The sequence below is a fragment of the Malaclemys terrapin genome, chromosome 1 (genome assembly GCF_027887155.1).
Source record: "Malaclemys terrapin pileata isolate rMalTer1 chromosome 1, rMalTer1.hap1, whole genome shotgun sequence".
Lineage (NCBI taxonomy): Eukaryota > Metazoa > Chordata > Testudines > Emydidae > Malaclemys > Malaclemys terrapin.
The window spans coordinates 221917437-221935483 of NC_071505.1; the positions used below are offsets into that span (position 1 = coordinate 221917437).

An 18047-nucleotide genomic window follows, 5' to 3' on the forward strand; every position below is an offset into this window, starting at 1 on the left:
CATGGTCTTTTTTTTAAGAAAATGGAAAATTTTCAAGAAAAAATTTTCAGTCAAAGCTGTTCCAAACAAACGTTGCGGAGTTGTTTTTTCATTTCCTCCCCGTGCGCACACTTAATGCCAAAATGGAAAAGAAAAGAGGGCTGATAGGAGGGAAAATGAAGGCAGGGAAACAGAAAAAAATACCACCCAACATTTTATGCAAAACTTGAATTAATGAAAAAACTGTTCCTTTTCCCACAGATTCAATTTAAAAAGTTACCATATTTTGACCACTCAGAATATGGACCTTAGGGGACACAACTGGTCCAGAGACTAAGGCCAAAATTTTTCAAAGGGTTAGGTGCATCCAATTGTGAAAAATTTTGGCCTTAAGTCTCTTGACCAATTTGCCTCCCTTTTCTAAAGAGCCATATTCAACATCTACAGTATAACAGAATATTTGGAATACTTTTAGCCTTTTGCTTGTACACACACAGACACACACACACACACACACACACAAATGTGTACAATCATTAGGTAAATTGACATGGCTTTGAAGCTAAATTACAAAGAGAGAATCTAAACTGATTGGCATGTGGATGGGGGAAGTTTAAAGATGACTCACTAGTGAGCATATACAGTTGCACTGTCTGGTGTTGTGATCTCATTATCTGTCAGAAGTTACACAAGGTCAGACAAGGATATAATTTAGATAGGAGCCCTCCATGGAACATTGCTATTGTAAGTATTGTTAGTAATTCTGTAGACCTGTAGTATGATGAAAGATGGATGAGGGGCATGACTGCTTCAGATGCTTCCATCTCCCCTCATATTTATCACTTATAGTCATTAAAGTTTTTTTGGGGGGGAGGGAGGGAGGTAGAAAGGATGTCAACCTGGTCTGACCCAGGTAATTATATTTTGCCTCCAAAGAATCCCCCTGAAGTTTTGTCAAACAATTTCTTTGCTGCTCCCTGTTAAACAGCTCATCTATGCCAATTCAGGAGTGATGTGTATCAATCTATCACAGATAAGAATCAAATGCTTATTCTGATTTAGTATCTTATTCAGCTAATGTACATGAATCTCAGTCAAAGAATTTAGCATCTTTCTATTTAATGACAAGTTGAATTATTTTTTATCTGTTAAATCATAAATTCCAAGGCCAGAAGGGACCATTATGACCATCTAGTCTGACCTCCTGTATAGCACAGGCCATAGAACTTCCCCAAAATAATTCCTAGAGCACAGCTTGAAGAAATAAATCCAGTCTTGGTTTAAAAATTGTCAGTGAAGGAAACTCCCCTATAAGCCTCAGTAAATTGTTCAATGGTTAATTACACTCGCCATTAAAAATTTACATCTTATTTCCAGTCTGAATTTGTCTATCTTCAACTTCCAACCAATGGATTGTGTTATACCTTTCTCTGCTGGACTGAAGATCCCATTATTAAATATTTGTTCCCCATGTAGGCACTTACAGATTGTAATCAAGTCAACCCTTAACCTTCTCTCTGCTAAGCTAAATAGACTGAATTCTTTAAGTCTATCACTATAAGGCATGTTTTCTAATTATTTAATCAGCCTCATGGCTCTTCTCTCCAATTTACCAATTTACATCCTTCTTAAATTGTGGGCACCAGAACTGGACACAGTATTCCAGCTGTGGTCATGCCAGTGCCACACAGAGGTAAAATAATCTCTCTACTCCTACTTGAGATTCCCTTGTTTATGCACCCGAGGATTGCATTAGCAATTTTGGCCACAGCATTACATTGGGAACTCATGTTCATTTGACTATCCACTGTGACCCTCAACTCATACTGTAAGGGTTTTACCAAGCCCATTCCAGGATGAGAGATACAAGCCATTTTGGGTTTTGATGAGAGCGCCCTCTGAGAAGACATGGGGAAACTTATTTGCTCTCAAATAGGAGGAAACAAATATCTTTTTTTAAAAAAGTTCTAATTACACTGCTCTACAGCCAAAATACTTCTGAAATAAATGTAGTCAAACTTTACTATTTCTAGGTCACTGAGAAAGAAAATGATGCTTAAAATTGTTGATTGGCTCTAGTTTTCAAGATATGCTATTGGGTCAGTATATACGACCCTTGACTTGGGAATGGCGGAGGATAAGTGAGTTATAAAGGGAAGGGATCTCAATTTAAACCAGAAATGACTAAAATACATCTTTGACTGGATCTATGAATAAATCTATGACTGGATTTGGACAGTACTTGCTTTTTAGGCAAAACAATGAATGATGCAATCTGAAGCTGGTATTGCATCATACATGATATGAATTACATCATGTTATTCCTAGAAGTCATGGATGATGCAATCATAACGAAGCTTGCATCACTCTGCTGAACAAATTGCCCTATATCAGCTCTAGAAATCATACAGTGTCGTGCTCTATTTGTCAGTGTTTGATTTTGCAAAGGGACACATTTCTGTTTAGCCAAAGTGAGCAGAGATGCCTCGTATTTGTGTGAACAGTGCAGATAACTTCTGCTATGTTTGTGGTGAAGTGACTTTCGCATCACAAAAGCACAATATAACCACTATGGTTAAGAAAGCCTATCACCTTTATTTTGGCTGCAAAATTGGAGGTCAGGACAAGAAGTGGGCCCCACACATATGCTGCAACACTTGGGCAACAAATCTTTGCCAGTGGTTGAACAGGAAAAGGAAATCTATGCCTTTTGCAGTGCCAATGATTTGGAGAGAGCCAACAGATCATACCAGCAATTGTTACTTCTGCATGGTGCCTCCAGTTAGGAAAGGTGTGTCAAAGAAGAAAAAGTGGACTGTGCATTATCCAAACATTCCATCAGCTATACGCCCAGTACCCCACTGAGAAGGACTGCCGGTTCCTGATGCACCAGAATCATTCTCACTTGAGTCAGACGAGGAAGAGGATGAAACTTCTGGTCCTGAACCATCCATGTCACAGGACTCAAATTTTCTCCCATCCTCCTCCTCTGAGGAGGCAAGCAGTGACTTGATGGCTGACCTGGTCTACTGATCTGGTCTGGCTCCCATCCCCTCTCCAAGGATTGCAGCTGTCTGTAGGTGCTGCCTTCCATGCCTACCTCATTCATTCAACAGGGCAATTGATAACAAAGTGGGGGGAAGATCTTATTCTACTTCTAGCAAAAAGACATTTTTCTTTTACCTTAATTATACTACCTTAGGAGCCCATTATAACATATTACAAAGGTTCAATACTGCTGTTTTTTAAATTAATGGAGATATCCTATCTCCTAGAACTGGAAGGGACCGTGAAAGGTCATTGAGTCCAGCCCCCTGTCTTCACTAGCAGGACCAAGGACTGATTTTTGTCCCAGATCCCTAAGTGGCCCCCTCAAGGATTGAGCTCACAATCCTGGGTTTAGCAGGCCAATGCTCAAACCATTGAGCTATCCCTCTCCCCCTTCCCCAGTGGTGCTGGGGAAGGAGGGTTTGTTTCCACGGGGCGGGCGGTGCTGAGGGGGGGAGTTTTGGGGGAGCTGGGCAGCGCTGGGGGTTGTTTCCGCGGGGCGGGCGGCACTGTGGGGGCTGTTGTGTTTCGGGGGGGCTGGGTAGCGCTGGGGGGGGGGGGGGGGGGGAGTTCGGCAAGGCCAGGGGGGGGGTTCGGCCCTCAGCTGTTTTGTTTGGAGTAATATGGCCCTCGCCGCTTTACGAGTTGTGCAGGCCTGATCTACACAATATACATAGACATAAAATGTAAAAACTTAAATATCTTAGAAACAGTAGCCAATCAGTTGTTTTAATTGTCATATTTGAATTCAGCAAATCAAAATACATAATAAATAGCACATTTTATCTCTGAAGCAGACGACTTCTCAAAAATTGTAGCCCAGTGTTATCCAACTTAGCCACTTTTGATTGGCCCACTCCTCAGTGCTAGACATGGTTTCAAGGTCCTCCAGATAGGACTGAATCCACTTTTGGCCAGACTGAACCCACTTAATTAGTTTTAGCAGAGAGCAGGACAAATGTATGAGTGTGACTGCATGACAGGGTTGCTTATGATGGTAGGAGACAGGGCTCAACAGTCCTGGGGCTCAATTCTGGTTTATGTTTTATGTTCTTAAAAGCTCATGCTTCAGGGTTTCAGCTAGGCACCTGCATGGGTCAGGAAAGGATTCTTCCCCCTTCCCCCCATGGTCTTCTGGTTGGTTGTTTTTTTTTTAAATCTCCTTCCTGTGAAGCATTAGCGATGGCCATGGCTCGAGATGGGATGGGGAGGGGCAGGGTTCTGAGGTGGCACAGAGCATTCTCTCTCTGAGGTGCTTGGCTGGTTGGTGCTGGCTCACATGCTCAGGCTCTATCTGATTGCTATATGTGGGGACAGGGAGGAATTTTCTCCCAGGTCAGATTGGCAGGGACCATGAAGGCTTCCTTTGCAGCATGTGGGCGCAGGTCATTTACCAGGACTATCTGGGTGTATTTTCAATCGTCTCCCTGCCATTGTGGGGGCCTTGCGCACTGGTGCACCTTGGTCCCCTCCTGTTTTCTGCTTGTGGCACATAATAGTCTAGTCTCCCATGGGCTGTACTACTTTGGGTCTAATTTAGGTTGCTGGGTTTGATGTGCAGGTGCTGTGTGGCGTTGGTGGCCTGTGATCTACAAGAGCTCAGACTAGATGATCTGGTGTTCCCTTTTGGCCTTAAACTCTAAGACTCTGCTGTGTTTCGGTTTAATCAACTTGCTGTAAAATACCAGCTGGACAAGGAGGAAAAGAATCATTTCACAGCTCCCACACTACCTATTACATTAATTGCTGAGACAGTCTTTTCCACAAGACTCCTGTTGAGTAGGAGTATACGATTCTGATCTCAGGCCTTTCCCAGAGAGCAGATGCTGTGCATTGCCCAAAGCGCCCCACAAAACACCACCCTAAAGGAGTTCACCTGCTGAAATGCTATGGCCTGTGTAAAACACATCAGACTAGATGATCATAATGGTCCCTTTTGACCTTCAAAAACTAGGAAGCTGGAATTAAAAAGCCACTGCTTTTTAACTACAATAGCTAAAACATCAATGACATATGAGAGGGTTTCCACAATCAAACCATATTTTTAAACAAAAGCACACAAAAAGTTCAAAGTACCAAATCATTATCCCTTCTCGGAAACTAGGTATAATAATAATAATAATTCAAGGTCTATTCATGGAAGTGGTGCTAGCCAGTCACCCTGCAGACTTTATTCATGTATCACTGAAAACAAAGGCCCAAAGCTGAGCAGATTCCTGGAATGGAACCAGGAGGCAGCCGTGGTGACCTATCATGGAACATCAATGGCCACACTTCAATCAGAACGCACTTGTGAGGGCCAACAACAGTGCAGAGAAAGTAAAAACAGAAAACATCTTAAAAAAAATATAGCTGAACAAAAAGAACCAGACAGTCGAGGTGGGAAAATAGTGGTAAGTGTCTCAACAGAATCCTTCATATTCAAGAAGAGTACTGAAATGCCACTACTCCGTTCTTGAGAAAATAAAATGATCAGTCCAATGGTTAGGCAGATGGGGGAACAATCCTCACTAGATACAAATTGTGGGGAGGCCCATTACATGTGCGTTGTTGGAACATACATGTTTCACCCCAAGGAAGTTATTTTTCTTCTAATGTCCCTTTTTCCCATCAATTCATTAACATGAACTTCTGTGATTTAAAAATGGACATTGTTAGCCTTGACAATCTCCTTTCAAATACATTTGACACAGCTTATACGTCTCCCCTTAATGATTCCAACAATTCTCTTCCAGCCTTCTCAGAAGTCAGTCTACATATGCTAGAATTATAGTAAAGAAAACATACTTGCTCTAGATGCTAATTTATAAACAAAATCAGTGCCTCTACGTAATGTTATAGGACATAGCAGTTTAATAGGATAAAGGGGGACCAGGAACCAACAGCAACCAAGCAAATGAAAAGATAGGGCGCTGGACTTCTGTCCTGTCTACATCAAAGAGATCCAATGGACACACCCTAACATGGCTGTGAAATAAATTCACAACTGCAAACACCTTTGGTTTAAAATCGATAATTCTCTAGTTATCAACCAATGCAAGCTACCTTGACTTCAAGTTGAGATAAAGCCTCTATCAACATTAGCCCCATCAGCTGAATAGTAGTGTGGGCATACCCAGCCCTAGTCCCTGGAAAAGTATAGGTGGCTTCACCCTTTGCCCAACCATTCCCACTAACCTTTTTTCAAACACAGCTCAGCCAGTCTGAAGGATCTGAGCCTAGAACTGTTCACCTGTACAAAGTGCTTCTTGTAGCCATCCCCTCAAAAGAGGAAATGTTCACACTCCAAGATAATACATAAACATCATACCCTAACCACTTTTTCACAAATTAATGTGTGTGGTTGGGGGGTGCCAGAGAGTGCCTGCTCACCTATTAAAGTAAGGACTATTGCATGCAAGCCTTTGCATGACTGTGAAGTAAAAACAATGGGATTGGGAAAGTGGAAGGAGAAAATGGGATGGTAGATGATAAACTCTGTTTTTTGAGCTACTCCAAAAACCTGGCTGAAAATACCAGGAATAAGCATAACTTTTCTTGATCAGTCCAGTACAGGGGAATGAATGCTTACAGGGCAACAAGGGGGAGAATAACTGTTGTAATTTATTTTTGCCTGTCGTGTGACTGAGCCAAGCGTCAAGAAAACATGGGTTTAAATTAATGCCAAAATGACCTTATATCTTGCTACTACCAATACTTACCTCTCTGTGAATAAAGTTGGTCTATAGGGAAATACTCTACAATACCATGGAGTAACTGTTTGGAGGATACTGGCTTAAAATATCATAGCTATGCATATTCTCTACTCCTTTTGTTTCTTCAGTCCTCAGGCAAAATATTTTACTGTGTGTAAAAAACAGTTATTAGGTGCTCATTTCTATACAAACTTCCCCCCACTCCCATTGAAAGTAGTCCTAGATTGAATTTCCATTATCTAGTTCAGGCCTGCACAACATGCGGCCCGTGGGCCGCATGGCTCACTGTGCGGCCCGTGGGCAAGCGGCAGGGAATCTGCCAGGTTCGCCCCCTGCCTGGGGGCGGGGCTGACCTCACAGCCCCGCATGCCGTGCTTCAACCGCTCACATGGTCAGAAGTGTGGCTTCCAGGTTCGCCCCCTGCCGGGGGTGAGGGGGGAAGGCCAACCTCACAGCCCCGCGCGTGCCGCGTTCTAACCGCCTGAACAGCCAGAAGCACACGTGTCTCCGTCTCCCGCTCCCCCCGCCTGGCATACAGCGGGTGCATCACTGCCAGGGCCTGCTGAGGCAGGAAGTACTGGGGCGGGGAATGTAGCAGGGTGGTTACCCCGCTCCTGCCCTGAAGGGCTTAAAACAGCCCTGGGGGAGGGCTGTGGCAGGGGAAAAGCTGGGTTGACTGGGGAAGCCACTGTAGGGTTACCATATTTAACAAATAAAAAAAGAGGACCCTCCATGGGGCCCTGGCCCTGCCCATTTCCCACCCCAGCCCGGCCCCAACTCTGCCCCTTCCCCGCCCCAACCCCGCCCTAACTCCGCCCCCTCCTCCCTCCCACTCCCAGCCACGTGAAAAGGGCAGCCCGAGAGCTACCGGCTTCACGGTTTGCCGGGCAGCGCCCAGACCCTGCGCCCCCGGCCGGCACTTCCCCAGCACAGCTGGAGCCCAGGAGGGGAAGCGCCCAGCCGGGGGCGCAGGGTCTGGAGGCTGCCCGGCAGCGCTTGGGCTTCAGGCAGCCCCTATGCCTCTGGACCCTGTGCCCCTGGCCGGGCACTTCCCCTCCCGGGCTCCGGCGGCGCAGGGTCCGGACGCATAGGGGCTGCCCGAAGCCCATAGCGCTCGGCTCTTAAACAGAGCCGAAGAGTCAGGGGAGGAGCAGAGCCGCCGCGGCCGGAGGCTCTGCTCCTCCCCTGATTCTTCGGCTCTGTTTAAGAGCCGAGCAGCCCGAGCGCTACCGGCTTCGGGCAGCCCTGCGCCGCCGGAGCCCGGGTGGGGAAGTGCCCGGCCGGCAGCTGGGGTCTGGAGGCAAGGGGGCTGCCCGAAGCCCTTAGCACTCGGGCAGCTCGGCTCTTAACCAGAGCTGAAGAGTCAGGGGAAGAGCAGAGCAGCCGCGGGAGGGGAAGTGCCCGGCCGGCATTTTCCTGGACATGTTCGGCTTTTTGGCAATTCCCCCCGGACGGGGGTTTGATTGCCGAAAAGCCGGACATGTCCGAGAAAAACCGGACGTATGGTAACCCTAAGCCACTGCAGCTGGGCCAGGCCCCAATCAGGCCCCAGCTGGCCTGTATAAAAAGGCTGTGAGCCAGAGGAAGTCTCTCTCTGCTTGTAGAGCGAGAAGGGCCTGGCTGCTAGGGAGCTGAGCAGGGTACTGGGAGTGGAGCAGGGCTGGGGAAGGCTAGAGGAGCTGGGGAACTCCACCCTGGAAAACCCCCAAGCTGCAGAGCTAGCTAAGGGCCTAAGACCAGTACCAGGGCTGCAGAGGGGCAGCCCAGCTATAGAGAGAGACAGCAGGTCCAAACCCAACCTTGCCTGTGATGTGTGGCTTATACTGCAGTCTACCCGAGGGTGCATGGGCTAGTTGGTGACTGGCAGTAGCCTTATACTGAGGCAAGGTTGGGTTTATAGGGTTGGGGGTTCCCCAGAGAGGGGAGACCTAGAGGCAGAGTGTGGGAGTATTGCCAGGGGGCAGCACCCCAGATCAAAGGGCACCAGGGGTCTGGAAGGGACATGGGGCCAGCGGGACACCAGCCTGCAGAGGGCGCTCCAACGGCTGGATGAGCTAATTCCCGAGAAGACCAGCAGGAGGTGCTGCTGGGGTGAGTCCTGCTTGCTTACACGGGGGCTAGGCGGTGCTGGGGGGAGGTGTTTCAGCGGGGCTGGGGGTTTCAGGCCTCAGCTATTTTCTTTGGAGTAATATGGCCCTCGCCGCTTTACGAATTGTGCAGGCCTGATCTAGTTGAAAGAGGGATGGGGGGGAAAGAGCCCTTAAGAATGACAGCACTTTTAATACCAACCAGAACACTGAGCTCAACTCTGAAAGCACATCCAACTGCTCAAAGGGCTATGAAAGGGCCAGCGATTTCAGTTGACATTTAATTCCACACACAATATGGAAGGGTTACCACTGGCTTCAAGCACATTTCCTGTCAGCAAATGAAAAATAAATAGCACCCCTCCTAGAGTTTGTGAATGTAACAGAAAGGATTCTTCTGATTTTTATTTACTGCCTCATCTTAAAATGTTAGGTGATGCAGACCGTACAGCATATTGTGGAATGTGGGAAACCCTCTAGACATACATATATTCTCTGTCACTGCTATGCCACAATTAAAGGATGGCTCTGTAAACAAAGTGACATGCAAATAAATAAGACTAAATTTCCTCATGAGTATTTACAATTCAGATTATATGTAATTTTGTTCTTTTCAGACTCTGGCCTCTTTCCTTTTAGGAAATTAAGATGCATCTAAAACAAAATCCTAACCGTCAGGGTGCACTTAGATAAAATTTAAAAGCACATTCAGCTTTCTGTCTTCTGATTTAGAAAAATAAGCTTGATCAACGTTCTGAGCATATTTTGTGTTTTTACAATTTAAAGAGTCATCAACACAAACCATACTTTCAAGGGAAAAAATGTCACTTTCATACAGGCCAGCACTACTCTAGGGTTTTAAAGCCAGTCTCAGTTATCTGCAATTCTGGCCAAAGTCCTGGGCAGCTGGTTGAATTAAACAGCAGTCCCAGCCTCCTGTCACCAGAAGTCACTGCAGGGCAGGGATGCCTGGGTCAGCTTCTGCTTCCTTTTCCCCAGCTTCAGCTATTCTGCCCTCCGTTGACAGTTCCAAGAGCCAATCAGAGGTCAGCAGAGAAAGTGGTCACAGGAACAGAGAAAAGTTTCTCACCCATCCTTACCCTCATTAACCTGAGTGACAGCATGTGTCATAAACCCCTAACCAGAATGGTATTTAGGGAAAAAACGTTTAAACATTGCGCGCGCACATTTTATTATATATAGATACACACACACTCCCTTATTTAGTACCAATGGTACTAAGCTATTTTAATCGTGTGTGTATAGACAAACTACTGTGTACGTGTTTACCAAGAGAAATCAAACAGTTCCTATAAGAAATATGTGCTTTATTTTCTTCTCTAGTTCTCCAAAAAAAGGCACCAACACAAGAAGTGATTCACAATAACACTGAATAACTAGCACATAATTAACATTTTTTGTTTCAACAAACCCACTTGATTAAGCAACATGTATCCTCCAGGGTCCTTATTCAACCAAAACCAAAAGAACATTGCACTTGTTCAATCATCAATGTTTGTAAACGACTTTCAAACATTACTGTACTATGGGACTGGCTCAACAGTGGCAAATATTTGTAGCTGATTTATCTACTTCTAGCTCTCAACCCTGCTGCATTTCCAAAAGAGAAATCAACAAACAAGGATAGCATGTTGATGGCCTGCAGATTAGTGCCAGAATTCTGTATCAAAACAGAGTTTTGTTTAGATACCAACAACTTTCTTTTGTATAAACCATTCAGACATTTGATTATTTAAAGACTAGTGGCAGAACAGATAATTCTATGACAGCTAATTGACATTACTAACCCACAGTAGCAAAATGAGAACTACACCTGGCCTGAGGACAACTAAAGTTATTTATCAGGATTGTGAATGAAGGCTGTTGAACATCACAGCAAAACTTTTTCACTCAAACCTTGGCTCCATCTAAGTCTCGGCCAAGATTTGGACTTTTAAAATGCACAGCTGGCTAGGTCCCAAAGTACTTAGCTATTAGATATCCTGGGAATTACTGCATAAGGAAAAGAAGTGAAGGATAAAAGCATAAGACTTTGATGGAATAGTTTCAAATGTGTGAACTGCTCAGAAATGGCAGAGAGACCAAATGCTTTCTGGCCTGGTCCCACTTTCATCAACAGAACTTATTTTATATTTCAGAGGAATATAATTTTAGAAAAAGGGTTTTCTATATGAAAATCAGGGCCCTCCCCCCTCTACATGTTATAACAACTCCAGGGCCCAGCGGGGTGGGGGGGGGGTCCTCTGGAAGGGCCATGGGCATAGGTGTAGTTTGACTTCTATTTTGTGGGGGACAGGGGACAGTGAGGCTAGAGCCACCTCCACATGGCGGGGTCCAGGGAGTGAGTGCCAACTCCACCCCATGACTCACTTCAGCAGGCCACCCAGCAACCAAAAATTATAACTCAAAGGTGGGGGGCTTAGCTAAAAAAGTTTGAAAACAACTTTAGTGTGCAGGGAGGGGGTAACTAGGGGCTGTGTGCAGACAAGGGGTAGCTCAAGGTGCAGGGAGGGGAGTAGCTAGGGGCTGTGTGCACACAGGGTGTGGCTGTGGGTGCAGGGAGGGGCGTGGCTAGGGGCTGTGCATGGGCAGGGGGGTAGCTCAGGGTGTAGGGAGAGAGGAATTAGGGGCTGTATGCTGGGAGGACTCCCCTGTGGTCCCTGTTCCCGGAAGGGTCTGCCAGCCACGGAGTTGGGTCTCCCCACCCGGAGGGCTCTTACCAGCTGCCTCTGAGGGAGCAAAGGGGGCTGGGAACTGAGGAGCACCTTCAACCTGGGGCACCAGCAGGAGAGCAGGGAACCCTGCCGCTGCCTGCTCCGTGGCACCAGTCAGAGCAGCAGCTGCCCCGCACTGTCTGACTCCGGCTTCCAGCCTCCAACCTGGCCAGGTGGCGGGGAGTGGAGATGGGGGGGTGAGGTGTGGCGCTGCCTCCGGGACTGCTGTGCTCTTGTGCTGCAGTTTGCGGAGGGCGCAATGCCCTTCATGTCCCCAACTCTGCCCATGGACTCAGAACTTCTGCGCCACAGGGAGCACCAGGACTCGGAGCTCTGGGATTCATCCCCATGCCTCCCGGCTTCAGCCCTGAGGGGGGTGCCGAGGATCGGGACTTGGCCACGGGGTCCCGTGGTCCCCTTGAAAGAGCTCCCGGACTCCCGGGGACCGCAGACCCCCAGTTTAGAACCGCTGATCTAGATCACAGACAGCTGATGCAATACACGGTAATGCAGGGGTTCTCAAACTTCATTTCATCACAACCCTTTCTGACAAGAAAAATTACTACACGACCCCAGGAAGGGGAACTGAAGCCTGAGCCTTCCCGAGCCTCAAAGCCCCACTGCCCAGCCTGTAACCTGAGCCTCACCACCCAGGGCTGATGCCCTTGGGATTTGGCCCTGAGCGGTGGGGCTCAGACTTCAGCTTCGGCCCCAGCAAGTCTAATGCCAGCCCTGGCATCCTCATTAAAATGTGGTCGCAACCCAGTTTGGGGTCCCGAACCATAGTTAGAGCAGCACTGCTCTAATGAGAAATCTTTTCCAGCAGAGTTGCCAGTGCAGGATCAAGTTGATGGAGACCAATATGATTTATAGCATAGTCCAGACAATTTTTTATTTTTATTTATTAGTCCTGGTGCTGTACAAATTTTGGTAGAACTCCCTGAACCTGTTATTCATAGACTTGTAAGTTATTGCACCATCTGTTTGGGTGATAGATTCAGCAGCTCTGCTAATTTCTTCCATCCTCACAAGAAAGCCCTTTTTAAGCTAAAAGTAAAGGCTGTTCATGTTCATTTCCTATCAATGCTATCTCCACAAACTAAGGATCACCATTTAAGGCAACATTAACATTCAAGCCAATCTAAATTGATGTACTGTATCACCCAATCACCACAATACTCTCTTTGGCTCTACACCAATGCACTTTTCACTTCTAAAACACAACCATCCGCAATGCACATTACTAAAGAGGCTTGTCATGTATTTTTTGACAAGATTTTTTTTTTCCCCGCATCAGAAAAAGTTGAGTCATCAAATCTGAAACTGTTTGCAGGAAAGAATCAGTTTTGACAGATTTCCCATTTTGAAACTCGTTTCAGTATTTTTCTGAAATTCTCAAAACATTTTTGTCCAGTTTAAAGGTCAACATAAAAATCTGTTTCAAAATGTAAACCATTGTATAGTACATATGTAAAAGGCTAATATTGAAACATTTCCATTGAACTGAGTGAATTTATTTTTCTATATTTTTGATTCATGAAATTTTTTCAGATTTTAACTTTTCATCCCGATTCAGGATGAAAATATATTTTTTAAAATCTCAAAAATTCTTGTGGTATGAAAAAACTGTTTCCCACCCGGCCCCTCACAAAACCAATTCCTCACAATCACAGATGTAGCTATTGCACCCAACAGAATCATTATTGCCACAAGGCCAGGGCAAGCCTGCCATCTCCTTTCCCTTCTTCCTGAATTAGGGACTGAAGCTGTGAAATAATTCTGTTTGTAGCACACCAAAGCTCTTGGACCTTCACTCCCCCATTCGATGCCTGCACAGCATTTCATCTGTGCTCCTTTAGAAGAAGAGGCAACATATAATGTTTGTGCATAAAAATGTGAATGACCCCTTATAAGACTCCTGCAGAAAATAAAGTAAAACAGCAAATCATTGCTGCTTCTCTTTAACAGGTTTAGTCTGCCCCTTTCCTTTGAAAAGCAGAGCCAGGCAGCATCCAGCCCTCTGGCTGTCCGTTCGGAGCTTACCTTTTCACTATAAGCTTTAGAGTCTTGTGTGATCCCTTCACCAGACAGATCGCCTCTTGTCTGAACCCGGAGAGGCCCACGTCATTGATGCTGACAATTTCGTCTCCAGCCAGTAACTTGTCAACAGCTGCAGCTTTGCTCCCTTCTTCAATCTGAAGAGAAAGCAATTCAAAAAAGCAGAAGGATTGAGAACAAATAACTACTTCAATTTTTTTTTAAAGATAAAAAATAAAAAAATTCATTGTTTATTGGTACTACATAACTGGGTAATTAGTAACACACTGAAGTGGTTAAAATGCAAAAGAATTATATGCTTGTTAAAAATATTTAGAGCTAAAGTAATGAAACAGAAATAAGCATTATCAGGGAGAGGGAGGACGTGTCTATGCTACGGGTTCTACAGCAGCTATGCAGCTGCAGCAGTATAGCACAGATACCTCCTACAGCAGTGGAACGGTTTTTAATCATCAAGGTAAGTAATCCACCTCCCCGAGCAGTGATAGCGACGTAGGTAAGTTGATCTAACTTTGAAGCATAGACCAGGCTGGAGAAAAGAGAGGAAAGGAAGGGCTACCTGAGCAGAAGGCTGCAACACTAAAATCTAGGGCCTGAAAAGTTTATTTCACATAACTACAGCACTCAGGGGCCTGAAAAAATCTCACCTCTGAGCACTGGAGTTACGCTGACATAACCCCCAGTGTAGGTGCATCTAGGTTGAAAGAATTCTTCCATTGACCTAGCTATTGCTGCTCAGGGAGGTGGCTTGCCTACATTAATGGAAAAACCCTTCCACTGCCATAGGAAACATCTACACTATGGCGTTACCAAAGCATAGCTGTAGTCATGCCACTGTAATGCCTGTAGTACAGATGTGTCCTTGGTGTGGAAAGCCAAGGGTACCTGTGATCTTGAGTTTGACAGCCTCACCTCTGTTCAGTGCATGGCCAAAATAGTTACGCATGCTTGCACAAAAAAACCTTGGACAAACACTTTAAAAATCTAGACTTTCAGATGAGCTAGCTGATACCAGCACCACCACCACCACCATCACATTCCACCCAAAAGATGTTTGACATGCTTTGGTAACCAAAATATTGTGAAACTAGTTGTGTCTGGGAAATATGAACTAATTTAATGAATCCGATGTCTAACTTAACTAATTTCTAGGGTTGGAAGAAGGTATTTCCTTTAAGAAAACAAGGATTTTACAATGTTTGATAGAATTACACAGCAGTTCTGGCCGGGAAGAGAGAGGGAGGTGAGAGAACCAGTAAGCAAAGATTGAATGTGTCACATGCCCACGTAAAGGGGCCATTCCTGGTGTACATCAACGGAAATCATGTAATGCTTTTCTTAGCACCCTTCCTGGACTACAGAAAATGTTACTGGTCAAATTTTTCTCAAACTATTCATAATATTCAGATTAACTGACAGGCAGATAAAGTAAGAAGAGTTAATATTTGACAATTTCCATCAACACATAAGAGAGAAACCTGGTAATAACTATAGACATTGTTAATCTTAAAAAACAAAACAAGAGTTTGATTTGCTGAGTACTGGCAGCTCCCATTAACTTCAATGGTGGTTGTAGGTGCTCAGCTCTTTTGCAAATCAGGCCCTTGGCTTCCTTAACAACTTCCTTTCTCTTTTATGTACACACTCTCCCTCCCACCCCGGGTCACTCAAATCCACAATCTAAGGATAATTTTTGACTCTTCCCTCTCATCTGCTCACATACCATATCCAAATCTTGTCACTTCTTCCTCAAGTCCTAGATCTGCCATTTTCTTTCCATTCTCAAAGCTAAATCTTTCATTCAGGTCCTCTTTATATCACAACTCAAAATACCACATCATCTCTGGCCTCTCCTTCAGTCCATACAAAATGCTTCCACTAAAGTTCTATTTCTTGCATGATCATGTCATTCCCCTCTTTGAATCCATCCCTCCTTTAGTTCACCATCCACTATTACAGCAGATTTAACACTTGTCATCACCTTCAAAAGCTCTCTATAAAAAATTCTCCCCCTCCCTGCTTATCCATCTTTGTCAGGCTTTGTGTCACGCCTCCCCCACCCAAACAGCTTCTGCTCTTCCAGTGTTCCCCAGCCTCATCTGCTTCTTGCACAATTATCCCCAGGCCTTCTTTCATACTGTCCCCTATGCATGGTACGACTGTCCCGAGTCCATCCGCAGGGCCCCTAACCTGGCCACACTAAAGGCTCTCTTGAAAACCTACTTCTGCTATGTTCCTACAGAGAATCTAATTGACTTGTATAAAAATTCCATTCTAGCTGTTCCTCATTCCAAAATGTTGTCTACCAGCTCTTAGAGAGTGAGCTCCTCTGCACAGGGCCTGTACTCTCTTGAAATCACTGGAAAACACCTAGCACATCATAGTTATTACCATAAACAAATAACAATGTTTTACATTCTACTGTATTCAAAAGCAGGCCAAGTCATTTACTGCATAATTAGTAAAAAAACAAACAAAACAAAAACATGTATCCTCAACTTATCTGCCTCGATACAATCAACAAAGAGGGCATATGGATCCAATACAATTCAGGAGTGGATATTTGAGACTTTCTTTATAAACTGAAGTTTAAAAAAAAGCAATGCTTCAAAAATACAGTTGTAAGTAAAATGATAAAATAAAGCAATACTTCTTGGAATGATGAGAGTTTACATGAGGATTGTCTTGTTGAATGGTCCCTTAAGAGATGCATTAACTACTTATGCTAAACACTCTGTTCTTGTATTTAGTTGTGACACTGAGTACTTTTCCTAGACCTGAAGAAGAGCTCTGTGTAGCTCAAAAGGTTGTCTCTTTCACCAACAGAAGCTGGTCCAATAAAATACCACACCTCACCTTCTCTCTTCAAAAATGTCTAAATAAAAAATGATGCACTGAATATTTTGTATTTGTAGACCTTTCTAAAACAGTGGTTATTTTTAAAATTACTTGATAATAGTAAAGTAGATTTCAAATCATATCTTTTAAAAAAATGCAGATAATCAAAATTCTGGTAAGTTTCCACATCCACCTACAATTAATGCACAATCCATGACCCACAACTGCCAGGGTATTAGCCGAATCTGATGGGTTCACTAAAAATTTAAAATCCCACTTCAGTTGTATGGTGGAGTGGAGAGCAAGGGAGTAGAGATGGAAATCATACTTCCATGCAAGCAAACAGGTTAGGAGATCAAGGAGTCAGGGATGGAAATACATAGTTGCTATAGGCAGCCACAGAAGAGAGTCACAAGTCAATCAAAACTAAGAGAGGTGATGAGCACCTGGGGACACATGAATCTTGACCCTCCCCAAAAGTGCTCTCAAGTCCTTTAAGTGCTTCACTGCATTTCTGGATTACCTTTAAATGATATGCATTTTGAAGCCTGAAGCATAGTGGAGCATAGAGCATGGGGAAATGTCAATGAAAAGCAGTGGTGAATGACTAGAGACCATGGGTTTGAGGATGGAGGGCAACCCGGGATGAATAAAAATTAAGAGGTATAATATATTGTGGTTTGAGGTGTTTTAAGCAACATATCTACATGTAAATTACTTGTGGCCCTTAAACTCCTGGCAAGGTACTGGTTCAGCCCTGAGGGCTGGAAAGACTTTGTGCCACTGGGTTATAAGCAATTTGAAAGTTTGAGCCTTAAGACCTTGACAGTGTCAGTTTTTAAGTCCAGTCTCCTAGTGTTTCAAGGAATTTTCATTGTTCTCAGCAAAGCTATTTGTTTTTTCTTCGAGCTGGAAATACACTGACTGAAGAGAGTATTCAGTTACCCCCTCTGAGTTTTCATTTCAGCAGGGGAACTGCACATTCCACATAGCATAAGCCTTCCAAAGAGACTTATGGGCACGTCCAAAACAACATTAATCACAACTGAAAAACGAGACTGAGCTGAAGCACCCCTGACAAATACTGAAAGTGGGTCTCTTCACATATTGCTTCTAAATTAGTTGCAGATAAAAAGAATAAAACATACAATCTTATATAGTAACAATCCTTCTGCGCTAAAAGGATTCGTGCATAAATTTTCCCTGCTGGTTTGAACACAGATCAGTGAATGTGTGTATAAACAACATAATTCCATTCAATTATGTATCTGTTGGTCCAAGCATGAGTATTTACTAGAGGGGAAAAATACAATCCATTTTAATTACACTAAGAAACTGTTTTTTAACCAACACGTCTCTAAAGTAAACCTCCCTAAGATAAAGGCTCTACCAGAAACTCAACACAAGTAAAACTAACTAACCAATTCATAGGAGAAGCTAGCTGCAAAAAACATTATACCCCTTTTCTCCTACTATTGCCATTCTAATTTCCCTGTCTTCGTGAATTTTGATTTTAGTACTTTCATCATATTATCTGTATACCAGATGTACTCTCCGCTCTATCAGACTGTTGTTTGAACTGCAACCCTGCCCAACAGACAAACTTA

At 44.4% G+C, this 18047-nt stretch overlaps 1 protein-coding gene across 2 annotated transcripts in view; it reads right to left on the reverse strand.

The window, feature by feature from the left end:
- SHROOM2 (shroom family member 2) overlaps nucleotides 1–18047 on the reverse strand; it is a 199809-nt gene that overhangs the window by 112322 nt on the left and 69440 nt on the right. For both annotated transcript variants that reach the window (XM_054007990.1, XM_054007981.1), the window contains exon 2: nucleotides 13588–13739. In XM_054007990.1, the coding sequence (XP_053863965.1) occupies nucleotides 13588–13739 (152 nt within the window). The remainder of the gene's footprint in view (nucleotides 1–13587; nucleotides 13740–18047) is intronic.